Source organism: Macaca fascicularis, chromosome X, assembly GCF_037993035.2.
Source record: "Macaca fascicularis isolate 582-1 chromosome X, T2T-MFA8v1.1".
NCBI classification, from domain to species: Eukaryota; Metazoa; Chordata; class Mammalia; order Primates; family Cercopithecidae; genus Macaca; species Macaca fascicularis.
Window position 1 is genome coordinate 53,377,445 of NC_088395.1, and position 12,313 is coordinate 53,389,757.

At 44.3% G+C, this 12,313-nt stretch overlaps 1 protein-coding gene across 5 annotated transcripts in view; it reads right to left on the reverse strand.

The window, feature by feature from the left end:
- SMC1A (structural maintenance of chromosomes 1A) overlaps positions 1-12,313 on the reverse strand; it is a 63,586-nt gene that overhangs the window by 25,049 nt on the left and 26,224 nt on the right. For all 5 annotated transcript variants that reach the window (XR_006695413.2, XR_001487678.3, XM_074029830.1 and 2 more), the window contains 3 exons: positions 11,327-11,472; positions 11,082-11,235; positions 9,651-9,761 (listed from right to left, as the gene is read on the reverse strand). Coding sequence is in view for 3 of the 5 variants with exons in the window: in XM_074029830.1 (XP_073885931.1) it covers positions 9,651-9,761; positions 11,082-11,235; positions 11,327-11,472 (411 nt within the window). In the remaining 2 variants the exon portion in view is untranslated. The remainder of the gene's footprint in view (positions 1-9,650; positions 9,762-11,081; positions 11,236-11,326; positions 11,473-12,313) is intronic.

The following is a 12,313-nucleotide window of genomic DNA, read 5'->3' on the forward strand; positions in this document are numbered from 1 at the left end:
ACAAATATATTTGTATTTTAAACATATAACAACAACAAAAAGAATAATCCAAAAACTAATTAAAGGGTTATCTATCGAGAAAGAGAGGTGAAAGGGACAGGAATGGAAGCAAGAATTCTCTTCATGTACCTTGTTTTATACTTTTGGTTTTAGAAACACATAAAGATGTTATATATAATTATTAAAACAAATTTAATCAACATGTGAAAACCACTGGGTAAAAAATTTTTGGGGAACAAGATATTCACAAAATGCCAAAGCATCACTCTAAAGATTACTAATTAATGACAAAGGCAAAAGTGTACATTTAGCGTTGAAAAACCTAGCAACTGACACTTTAACTGAGGGATCAAACTCAGTATCACTAATAGTGGGCACATCCTGACATGATGTACCTCCTGGAGGGATGCCACATAAAGTTCACTAATGAAATGTTCTTGCCAAAAAGTACTTAACATGAATCCATTGAGCCTCCAGACTGGATGAAATTTCCAATGTACAGGGGATACAAGGGTTGGAAGAACAGGTTAAATAATATTGTAAAAAAAAAAAAAAAAGAACATATTCATAACGTGGGACATTTTCCACAAAAACTCTCATAGACTCTTTAAAAGATCAATGCCGGCTGGGCGTGGTGGCTCACGCCTGTAATCCCAGCACTTTGGGAGGCTGAGGCGGGCAGATCACAAGGTCTGGAGATCGAGACCATCCTGGCTAACACTGTGAAACCCCGTCGCTACTAAAAATACAAAAAAATTAGCCAGGCGTGGTGGCGGGCACCTGGTCCCAGCTACTTGGGAGGCTGAGGCAGGAGAATGGCGTGAACCCGGGAGGCGGAGCATGCAGCGAGCCGCGATCATGCCACTGCACTCCAGCCTGGGCGACAGAGCGAGACTCCATCTCAAAAAAAAAATAAAAATAAAAATAAAAATAAAAATAAATTAAAAAAAAAAGATCAATGCCATGAATAAAAGGTCATATTAAAAGAAACTGAAAAGACATAATAAATAAAAGAAATTCACAAATTTTGATTGGATACTAGTTCCAAAAAGAAAAAAAAAAACTACAAAAGACACTTTTAGAACATCTAGGGAAATTCAAATATGGGTTGAAGATTAAATATTAAGAAACCTAATTATTCATTTTCTTAGGTATAATATGAAATTATGGTTAGGTAGGACAATTCCTTGCTCTTAGCATGCTGAAGTATTTAGGGCTGAAGTATCACGGCCACACTTCCTTCAAAAGGTTCAGCAAAAACAAAACAACTGCATGTAATGGGAGGCAAAAGGGAAGGAGGGGAAAGATGAGAGAAAAAGCAAATGTGGTAAAATATTCACTGGTGAATCTAAGGTGAAAGGCATATGAGTGTTCACTGTTCTAGTCTTTCAAGTTTTTCATAGGTTTGAAACATTTCGAAATTAAAGCTGGAAAAAAAAATCAAAATGCTAAAAAGAGTAACCCCTAAAAATGAAAAACAAACTAAAGCAAAGAAACTTCACTATATATTAAGCTGGTTAAACACTCAGATAATCCTTTCAAATTACTTTAAAACATAGGAACATGACTATACATGCCCAATGAGGCTTTCCTTAGCTTAATAATAAAAAGAATCTCGGAAAATCTTAAACTATTTAAAATTACATTCAATAATCAAATTGTTACTAATAAAATCTTTTTTGTTTGTTTTTTTGAGACGGAGTCTTGTTCTGTGGCCCAGGTTGGAGTGCAGCGGCATGATCTCAGCTCACTGCAACCTCCACCTCCCAGGTTCACACCATTCTCCTGCCTCAGCCTCCTGAGTAGCTAGGACTACAGGCGCCCGCCACCACGCCCAGCTAATTTTTTGTATTTTTAGTAGAGATGGCGTTTCACCATATTAGCCAGGATGGTGTCAATCTCCTGACCTTGTGATCCACCCGCCTTGGCCTCCCAAAGTGCTGGGATTACAGGCGTGAGCCACTGCACCCGGCCCTTTTACTAATAATATCTTATTGTGATTTTTCAAACTATTATATACATAGTAGGATAAAGTAAATGTGTTATTATGTTAGTGTTGCTAGGAACTGAGATTTTCAGCAACAACAACTGGGAGACTCAAAAATAAAATCAATGATGTTAAACTAAAAATTACAATTTCAATTCAAAGTATCAATATGAATTCATGATGCATTTTTCCTTCAAAATAATAATAAAAAAACAACACATTTAATAGCCCAATCTATTGAGAAGTTCTGGAAGCACTAACAAACCCAGCAATCATGAATACTCCAATATCCAGATGGTAGTTGCTAAATAATAGTATTTCCCACTAAAGGAAGTCAGAGCTTCCTGGAGAAATAGCTGATTCCAGGTCTGGGTGGAAAATAGGGAGGATGAGCCTGGACATATTGGAAAGCAAGGGAGATATCAAAGACTACCAGGGTTGTGTTGAAATAATTCAGAAGCCAAACTGAATGAGTTACCATTGCCAAAGATGGGACAACCTGAGCACCAAGAAGGATAATAACCAAAACAGACTGAAAGACACGAAATATATTTAAATTCATAATGATATGAGAACTCAGCGGACAAATCTTGAGAAAGCCAAGGAAGCAATTCCTTATTTTATAAACTGATGGAGGGGGGGAATCAAGCATATATATCCTGCCTTTCCTATACAAACTGTATCTCAGAATAACCAAATAAATGATGAGAGGAAATATCTATAATACTACAGCTAGTAAACACAGAAATGATTGAGCAAGGTCACCATTTTGCAACCCCTGAGTAATTAATGGATCTATGCAGTAAGAAGCATGGCTGCAAACCATACTAAAAGAGCCACTAATGGACATTATGTACCTTCTGATGGAAGTACCACCACCACCTGTGGAGTTGTAGCTACAACAAACAAGCGAACCCCAAAGTTTGAATCTAACCAAGCCTCTGTGCTGTCCAATCTGGTTGCCAGTAATCACATGTGGCTACTTAGCATGTGATATTTGGCTAGTGCAACTGAGGAGATAAAATCTTAATGTTATGAAACTTTAGTTCATTTAAACTGAAAACCTGATATTCAATTCAGTTACTGGAAAACTTTGATGTATATTTGGAACAACTTGGGTATGTGGGTCTCCTTTTTCAATTGTAAATTTTAGGAAATCTAAATACAGATCAAGTATTTCTGAGGAAATTTTAGCATCTGAATTGAGACGTGCTGTAAGTGTAAAATACATAGTAGATTTTGCAGACAGTACAAAAAAGGATCATCAAATATCTCATCAATAATTTTTATATAGTTCACACATTGAAATGATACTCCTGAGGATACCAGGCTAAACATAATATAGTATTAAAATTAATTTCACCTTTGTCTTTTTATTTTTAAAATGTGGCTACTAGAAAATCGATAATTGGCTGGGCGCAGTGACTCATGCCTGTAATCCCAGCACTTTGGGAGACCAAGGTGGGTGGATCACAAGGTCAAGAGGTCGAGACCATCCTGGCTAACAAGACAAAACCCCTGTCTCTACTAAAAATACAAAAAAGAAAATTGGACGGGTGTGGTGGTGGGAGCCTGTAGTCCCAGCTACTCGGGAGGCTGAGGCAAGAGAATGGCGTGAACCCGGGAGGCGGAGGTTGCAGTGAGCCGAGATCGTGCCACTGCACTCCAGCCTGGGCAACAAAGCAAGATTCCGTCACTAGTCCCAGCTACTCGGGAGGCTGAGGCAGGAGAATGGCGTAAACCCGGGAGGCGGAGCTTGCAGTGAGCTGAGATCCGGCCACTGCACTCCAGCCGGGGCGACAGAGCCAGACTCCGTCCCAAAGAAAAAAAAAAAAGAAAATTGAAAATTACACATGTAGATCACATTTTATCTCTATTGAACAGCACTGATCTACATCTAACTACTCACTTACAAGAACTACAGAGGATAGCAGAACCATTTTTGGGTTTTTTTTTGGAGGGGGGGGTGGGGTGAAGGGAACATTTTAAACACCACAGGACATAATAGCAAAGTATAGAATGTGAACAATCCTTCAGAAGAAATAAGTCAATTTCTACAACAACAAAAAAATTGTGCAAAGAAAAATAAAAACAGGTGGAGGGGGATCCTATAAATTAAATGAGATTCAAGTGACATATCAACTAATGGCTTTATCAATCATCCAATAACGATCAATCATCTTATTTGACTTCCAATTCAAGCAGGTAGTGTGTGTGTTTGCGTGTGACCATCATGGATGTGTAACACTAATTATTGTATTAAGAAATTACTGCCAGGTGCAGTGGCTCACGCCTGTAATCCCAACACTTTGGGAGGCCAAGGCGGGCGGATCACGAAGTCAGGAGTTCAAGACCAGCCTGGCCAACATAGTAAAACCCCATCTCTACTAAAAGTACAAAAAATTAGCTGGGTGGCCGGGCGCGGTGGCTCAAGCCTGTAATCCCAGCACTTTGGGAGGCCGAGGCGGGCGGATCACGAGGTCAGGAGATCGAGACCATCCTGGCTAACACGGTGAAACCCCGTCTCTACTAAAAATACAAAAAGAAATTAGCCGGGCATGGTGGCGGGCGCCTGTAGTCCCAGCTACTCCAGAGGCTGAGGCAGGAGAATGGCGTGAACCCCGGAGGCGGAGCTTGCAGTGAGCCGAGATCGCGCCACTGCACTCCAGCCTGGGGCACAGAGCAAGACTCCGTCTCAAAAAAAAAAAAAAAAAAAAAAAATTAGCTGGGCGTGGTGGCAGGCGCCTGTAATCCTAGCCACTCAGGAGGCTGAGGCAGGAGAATCTCTTGAACCCGGGAGGCGGAGGTTGCAGAAAGCCGAGATTGTGCCACTGTACACCAGCCCCTGTGATAGTTCAAGACTCTGGCTCAAAAAAAGAAAAATTATTTTTAGGTATGTAATGGTTCTAATTATTTTTAAGAATTCCTATCTCTTTCAGAGATGTATCCTGCAATATTTGCAAATGAAATGATGTCCACAATTTCTTTTTTTTTTTTTTTTTGAGACGGAGTCTTGCTCTGTCGCCCAGGCTGGAGTACAATGGCATGATCTTTGCTCGCTGCAACCTCTGACACCTGAGTTCAAGTGATTCTCCTGCCTCAGTCTCTCGAGGAGCTGGGACTACAGGCAGGTGCCACCACGCTCGGCTAATTTTTTGTATTTTTAGTAGAGATGGGGTTTCACTGTGTTAGCCAGGATCAATCTCCTGACCTCATGATCCGCCTGCCTCGGCCTCCCAAAGTGCTGGGATTACAGGCATGAGCCACCGTGCCCGGCCCAGAATTTAATTTTAAAATAACCTAGGGGTAGGGAGGGATAATAAAGTGTGTGGGGGGCCAAGCCCAGGGGCTTACACCTGTAATCCCAGCACTTTGGGAGGCCAAGGCGGGCAGATCACGAGGTCAGGAGTTCGAGACCAGCTTGGCCAACACAGTGAACTACTGTCTCTACTAAAAACACAAAAAAATTAGCCAGGAGAGATGGTGGGCGCCTGTACTCCCAGCTACTCAGGAGGCTGAGGCGGGAGAATGGCGGAAACCCGGGAGGCGGAGCTTGCAGTGAGCCAAGATCACGTCACTGCACTCCAGCCTGGGCAACAGAGCCAGACTCTGTCTCAAAAAAAAAAAAAAAAAGAAGAAAAATGGGGCTGGGTGTGGCGTCTCATGCCTGTAAGCCTAGCATTTTAGGAGGCCAAGGCAGGGGGATCACCTGTGGTCAGGAGTTCAAGACCAGCCTGCCCAATGTGGCAGAACCCCATCTCTACACTCCAGCCTGGGTGACAGAGTGAGACTCTGTCTCAAACAAAAACAAAGAAAAACGGGCCAGGTGCAGAGGCTCACACCTGTAATCCCAACACTTCAAGAGGCTGAAACAGGAGGATCACTTGAGGCCAGAAGTTTGAGACCAGCCTAGGCAACATAGTGAGACCCTGTCTCTACATTAAAAAAAAAGAGAGAGAGAGAGAGAAGAAGAAGAAGAAAAATGACTCCAACAAATTGAAACATAAAAGACATCTGAACATTGAAGTTTCTTTTTTGAGACAGCATCTCCCTGTCACCCAGGCTATAGCACTCTGGTGTGATCTAGGTTCAGTGCAGCCTCAACCTCCCAGGATCAAGTGATCTTCCTGCCTCAGCCTCCTGAGTAGCTGAGACTACAGGTACATGCCATCATGCCCAGCTAATTTTTAAAAATTAGCTCTTGGGCTCAAGCAATCCTCCTGCCTCGGACTCCCAAAGTGCTGGGATTACAGGCATGAGTCACCACACCTGGCCGACATTTATTTATTTTTTATTTTTTGAGAGAGGGTCTTGAACTATTGACATTTTGGGTCAGGTAGTTTGTTGCTGTAGGGATTGTCCTGTGCACAGTAGGATGTTTAGCAGCATCCCTGGTGTCTACCCACTAGATGCCAGTAGTAACCCCTCTACTCCAGTTATGACAAGTAGGCATGACAAGAGTATCTCCAGACATTGTCATATGTTCCCTGGGGGAACAAAATATCTACCCTCTCAATGAGAATCACTCCTATAAAAGATAAGGACTTAAAAAAAATAGTAATACCACTATTACACTTAAAAATTTTAACAATTCCCGCGGCCGGGCACAGTGGCTCACGCCTGTAATCCCAGCACTTTGGGAGGCCAAGGTGGGAGGATCACGAAGTTAGGAGATCGAGACCATCTTGGCTAATGCATTGAAACCCCGTCTCTACTAAAAATACAAAAAACTAGCCAGGCATGGTGGCACGTGCCTGTGGTCCCAGCTACTCAGGAGGCTGAGGCAGAAGAATCGCTTGAACCCAGGAGTTAGAGGGAGGTTGCAGTGAGTTGAGATCATGCCACTGCACTCCAGCCTGGGTGACAGAGCAAGACTCCGTCTCAAAAAATAAAAAAATAAATAAAAATAAAAATTCAAATACCTATTTAGTGTTCAAATTCCTCTGTTTTATACCTTTTTTTTCTTACGGGTTTTTCAAAGTAGGTTCCAAATAAGGTACACACATTGCAATGAGCTGATATGTCTCTTAAGTCTCATTTACTTTTATAAGGTCCCTCTCCCTTTCTTTTCTATGTAATGTATTCAAGTGAGGTCCCACACATTTCATTTGGTTGATTTGTCTCTTTTAGTCTGCAACAGCTCCCCCCTCTCTATTTTACTCTCCCCATTTATTTACAAAAGACATCAGGTCTTCTGTCCTTTAGAATTTCCCAGTCTCAGGCCAGACGCGGTGGCTCCCGTCTGTAATCCCAGCACTTTGGGAGGCCAAGGCGGGCGGATCATGAGGTCAGAAGATCGAGACCATCCTGACTAACACAGTGAAACCCCACCTCTACTAAAAATACAAAAAAAATTAGCCGGGTGTGGTGGTGGGCGCCTGTAGTCCCAGCTACTTGGGGAGGCTGAGGCAGGAGAAACACGTGAACCCGGGAGGTGGAGCTTGCAGTGAGCCGAGACCACGCCACTGCACTCCAGCGTGAGTGACAGGGCAAGACTGTCTCAAAAAAAAAAAAAAAAAAAGATTTTCCCAATCTGGATTTGGCTAACCACATCCCTGTGCATTTCTTTGAGACGGAGTTTCGTTCTGGTCACCCAGGTTGGAGTGCAATGGCACAATCTCAGCTCACTGCAACCTCCGCCTCCAGGGTTCAGGCAATTCTGCCTCAGCCTCCCAAGTAGCTGGGATTACAGGTGTGCACCACCATGCCTGGCTAATTTTTGTATTTTTAGTAGAGATGGGATTTCACCATGTTGGCCAGGCTAGTCTCGAACTCCTGACCTCAGGTGATCCACGTGCCTTGGCCTCCCAAAGTGCTGGGATTACAGGCATGAGCCACCACGCCCATCCCTCATGTGCTTTTTTAACATTCCCCTGGCACCAGTGTTTCTGATAGTTGATGGATACGGAAGCTTGATCAGATCCACGTTTGTTTTTTGGCAAGAATACCATAGCTAATGTTGAACACTGGTCAATTTTAACATTACAAAGAAAGTGAGAACCAACATCAGGTGTCTACTGATGTGATGCAGAAGAAAGTTCACAAGTACATAGTACCACCTATGATATACTCTTGCCAAAAAAAGAACTTGAATCCAATCAAACCCTAGATTTACCTACCAGTTTATAGGAAATACAAGGAATGGAAAAACATGTTCAGTAACATCACGAGGACATCATCAGCCAAATCCAGAATGCAGACAATTCTATACTACCAATGACCCAGTTCCTTCCACAGATAAACAGGAAGGAAAAAATAAAATAAAAACAAAGAAGAAAATGTTATAGACTAGCAGAGACCAATTTTAACATAGGGGCCTTACTGGAATATTGATCTAAACACATAAACTGCAAAAAAAAAAAAAAAAAAAAAAAAGTTACGGGACTTTCATGGAAATCTAAACATTTACTGATTAGACGATATCGTGGAGTTATTGTTAAATATTTTCCGGTATAACATTGTGGTTGTTTTTCTTAAAAGTTCTCATATTCTAGAGATACATGCTGGGATAATTATGAATGGAGTAATGTTTAGAGTTTTCTTTAAAATAGTCCAATGGGGGGTATAAAAAACAAGATTGCTTAACTGTTGAAGCTGAGTGCCTGAGGTTCATTATCATCATTCTCTTTACTTCCATATGCTTGAAATTTTCCGTAAGTTAAAAAAATCAAATTCTCCTGAATATAATGATTGAAACACATCATAAACTATTTAGGAGGCTCCTGTAGGTGGCTATGTGAGATGAAAGTGGCCTGCATTAGAGACATTGGAAACAAAAACCAGAATTCAATAGATATTTAGGGCCGGGCACACTGGCTCACGCCTGTAATCTCAGCACTTTGGGAGGCCAAGGCGGGCGGATCACCTGAGGTCAGGAGTCCAAGACCAGCCTGACCAACATGGTGAAACCCCGTCTCTACTAACAATTAGCAGGGCATGGTGGTGGGTGCCTGTAATCTCGGCTACTCGGGAGGCTGAGGCAGGAGAATCGCTTGAACCTGGGAGGCAGAGGTTGTAGCAGTAAGCCGAGATCACGCCACTGCACTCCAGCCTGGGCGACAAGAGCGAAACTCCGTCTCAAAAAAAAAAAAGAAAAAGAAAGAAAGCTATTTAAGAAGCAGAATCCACAGGGCTTGGTAATTAATTGATTATGTAAAGTGAAAGAGGGAGAAGTCAAGGATGAGGCTCAGATTTCTGGCTGAGCATGTGAATGGGACTGAGATGGGTAAATATGGGGAGGAAGGCTAGGGTTTGAGGTACCTGTGGGACCTAGCATAGAGATTGCAGTGGAAGCCATGGAAGTGAAGTGATACCCAGGATGAAAGAATGCCAAGTGAGGAGGAAAGAGCCCTAAGGAACACCTGAGGTCAATCTGTTCACTGTACTGAAGTCTCTTCTCTGTGTGTACCTAGGCTTAGCTTAGTTATATACACACAGGTAAGGGGAAGACTGATAGCAGGAAAGGGCAGGAGTAACTCGGGGTGTGGGGTAGGGAATGTGCATATGTCTGTGTGTATATGAGGGGGAGATCCTGCCTCACAACTCAATACTCCCTCCCTTGCCAGCTTTCCCCGATGGGCTAACCCCCTCTCTGGACAGCTAGGAAGATGGTCCCACTCCCACCCAGCTCCCACCTCCACATACCCCTGTGGCTGATCCTCACCTTCAGATCCTCACACAGATCACCGTAGTCAATCTCAATGAGGGCCTCTCGTGCATAGATACTGGAAATTCTCTGTGAACCACTCACTGAGTCCTCCCCCTGGGAGCTACCCTGCAATGGCAACAGAGAGTCAAGTGGAGCAGACTGGCCATGAGAGTGCACCTCTATAGGGAGCTCCTTTGCAGCCTTCAATCTTTGAGAAAGCACCTTGCTAGAAAGCACCATGGCAGAAGGAACAGAGGCTTTGCAGACAGAATGACTCAAGTTCAAAATTGAGCTCTATGGCCAGGCGCAGTGGGTTGCACCTACAATCCCCAGCACTTTGGGAGGCCAAGGCAGGTGAATCACTTGAGGTCAGGAGTTTGAGACCAGCCTGGCCAACATGGTGAAACCCTGTCTGTACTAAAAATACAAAAATTAGCCAGGAGTGGTGGTGCATGCCTGTAATCCCAGCTACGTGGGAGACTGAGGCACAAGAATCACCTGAACCTGGGAGGCGGAGGCTGCAGTGAGCCAAGATCACGGCACTGCACTTCAGGCTGGGTGACAAAGCAAGACTCTATCTCAAAAAGAAAAAAAAATTGAGGTCTACCACTTACTAACATTGTGATTTTGGGCAAGTCACATTCTCAGATCCTCAGTTCCTTCACCTGTAATGTGGGGATAATGCCTGTCTGGCAGGCCTGTGGTTAGGATTGGGGTAATTATGTCACATGCTACCATGATGCCCAGAACATTTCTGGTATTCAAAATATTTTACTGAATTAAACTGAAATGCCATTTGGAAAGTGAGGAGGGAGAAAGACACATGGGACTGAGATATATGACTAGGTCTAAGACAAGATATTAATATATGCAAATCCCCTCTCAGTTAACATTTCCCATCCCCTTGCTACAAATCTTTGCTTCCACTGCTCCTCTTTGACTAGTATCTCTGGTTTTCCTGTAACTAAACTTCCTCACCTCTGCATTGCTGATGTCCCTTACCCAACCCTCTCCTGGCCAATCTCCCTCGCTGCAGCTAAGCTATCATCCTCAGGTCCCCCAGCTTTCTGTCTTCCTTTGCTCTTGGCTAATGTCCCTCAATTCCCACTCCTACCAATTTATGTCACCTGCTGGAACTAATATAGCTCAGGTCCCTAGGGTTAATGAATTACTTCATTCTTTCCTGGCTCAACTCTTTCACCACCCACTCACTGGCTTGCAGCTCTACTCCCAATTCAACTTCTCTCTCACACCAAAGCTATTATTACCTTCCGCCTCACCTGCGTTCACCACTGCACCTTGCCTCATCTCTCCTGCATCCCTTTTCATGTCCCTTCACCATCTGCCCACGTTTCTCTCTCTCATTGCCCTTCCTGATCACTTTCACTCCCCATCCCTGGTTAATGATGTTCATAGCCCACTCCCACCACCAGCCACAATACTCACCTCTTCCTGACTAATATCATCCATGGTGCCTTTTGACAGTGGCAACTTAATGTCCTGCATCTTACAGGCCTGTAGCAAGTTGTGACGGTCACTGCGCTTCTGTTCAAGCTTAGTCTCAATGGCTGTCACCTCCTTCTGTAAATGGGTCATTTCCCTAAAAAAGGTCCAGGGGCTAGGTGAGACCCAAATCTGGCAGGCTGCCTGCTCTATCTATGTCCTCCCACCCCAGGCCTGAACCCACTCACTTGTTGGCGCCCCCCAGTTTCTTACGAATCTCCTCCATCTCGTGATTCTTGTCATTCACTTCCGACTTCTTGGCCAGATGCTGATTCTTCAGGTCTTGTAGCTGAGCCATGGTCTCATCTATGATCTTCATGTGTCTTTGTTCCTCCTGGTCCCAGCAGTGGGAACAGGACAATAGGTGAAGACTTTCCCCATCTTACCCTGGGATATTCTCCTGCTCCCACCCTTCCTACTAGGCAGTTTATTGGAGTCACTCATCAATGAGCTTTGCTTTCACACCCCCATCACCCCTCAGCCTCCTATCTTTTTAAAATTTGGTTGTCCTCTCCCACACACCCCAATTTTACAAGTGATCTAGTGTATGTACGAAAGTTAAAAGTATAGGCCGGGCGCGGTGGCTCAAGCCTGTAATCCCAGCACTTTGGGAGGCCGAGGCGGGTGGATCACGAGGTCAGGAGATCGAGACTATCCTGGCTAACATGGTGAAACCCCGTCTCTACTAAAAATACAAAAAACTAGCCAGGCGTGGTGGCGGGCGCCTGTAGTCTCAGCTACTTGGGAGGCTGAGGCGGGAGAATGGCGTGAACCCGGGAGGCGGAGCTTGCAGTGAGCCGAGATCACGCCACTGCACTCCAGCCTGGGAGACACAGCGAGACTCCGTCTCAAAAAAAAAAAAAAAAAAAAAAAAAAAAGAAAGTTTAAAGTATAGAGAAAGTAAGCCGGGCACGGTGGCTCAAGCCTGTAATCCCAGCACTTTGGGAGGCTGAGACGGGCGGATCACAAGGTCAGGAGATCGAGACCATCCTGGCTAACACGGTGAAACCCCGTCTCTACTAAAAAATACAAAAAACTAGCCGGGCGAGGTGGCGGGCGCCTGTGGTCCCAGCTACTCCGGAGGCTGAGGCAGGAGAATGGCGTAAACCCGGGAGGCGGAGCTTGCAGTGAGCTGAGATCCGGCCACTGCACTCCAGCCTGGGCGACAGAGCCAG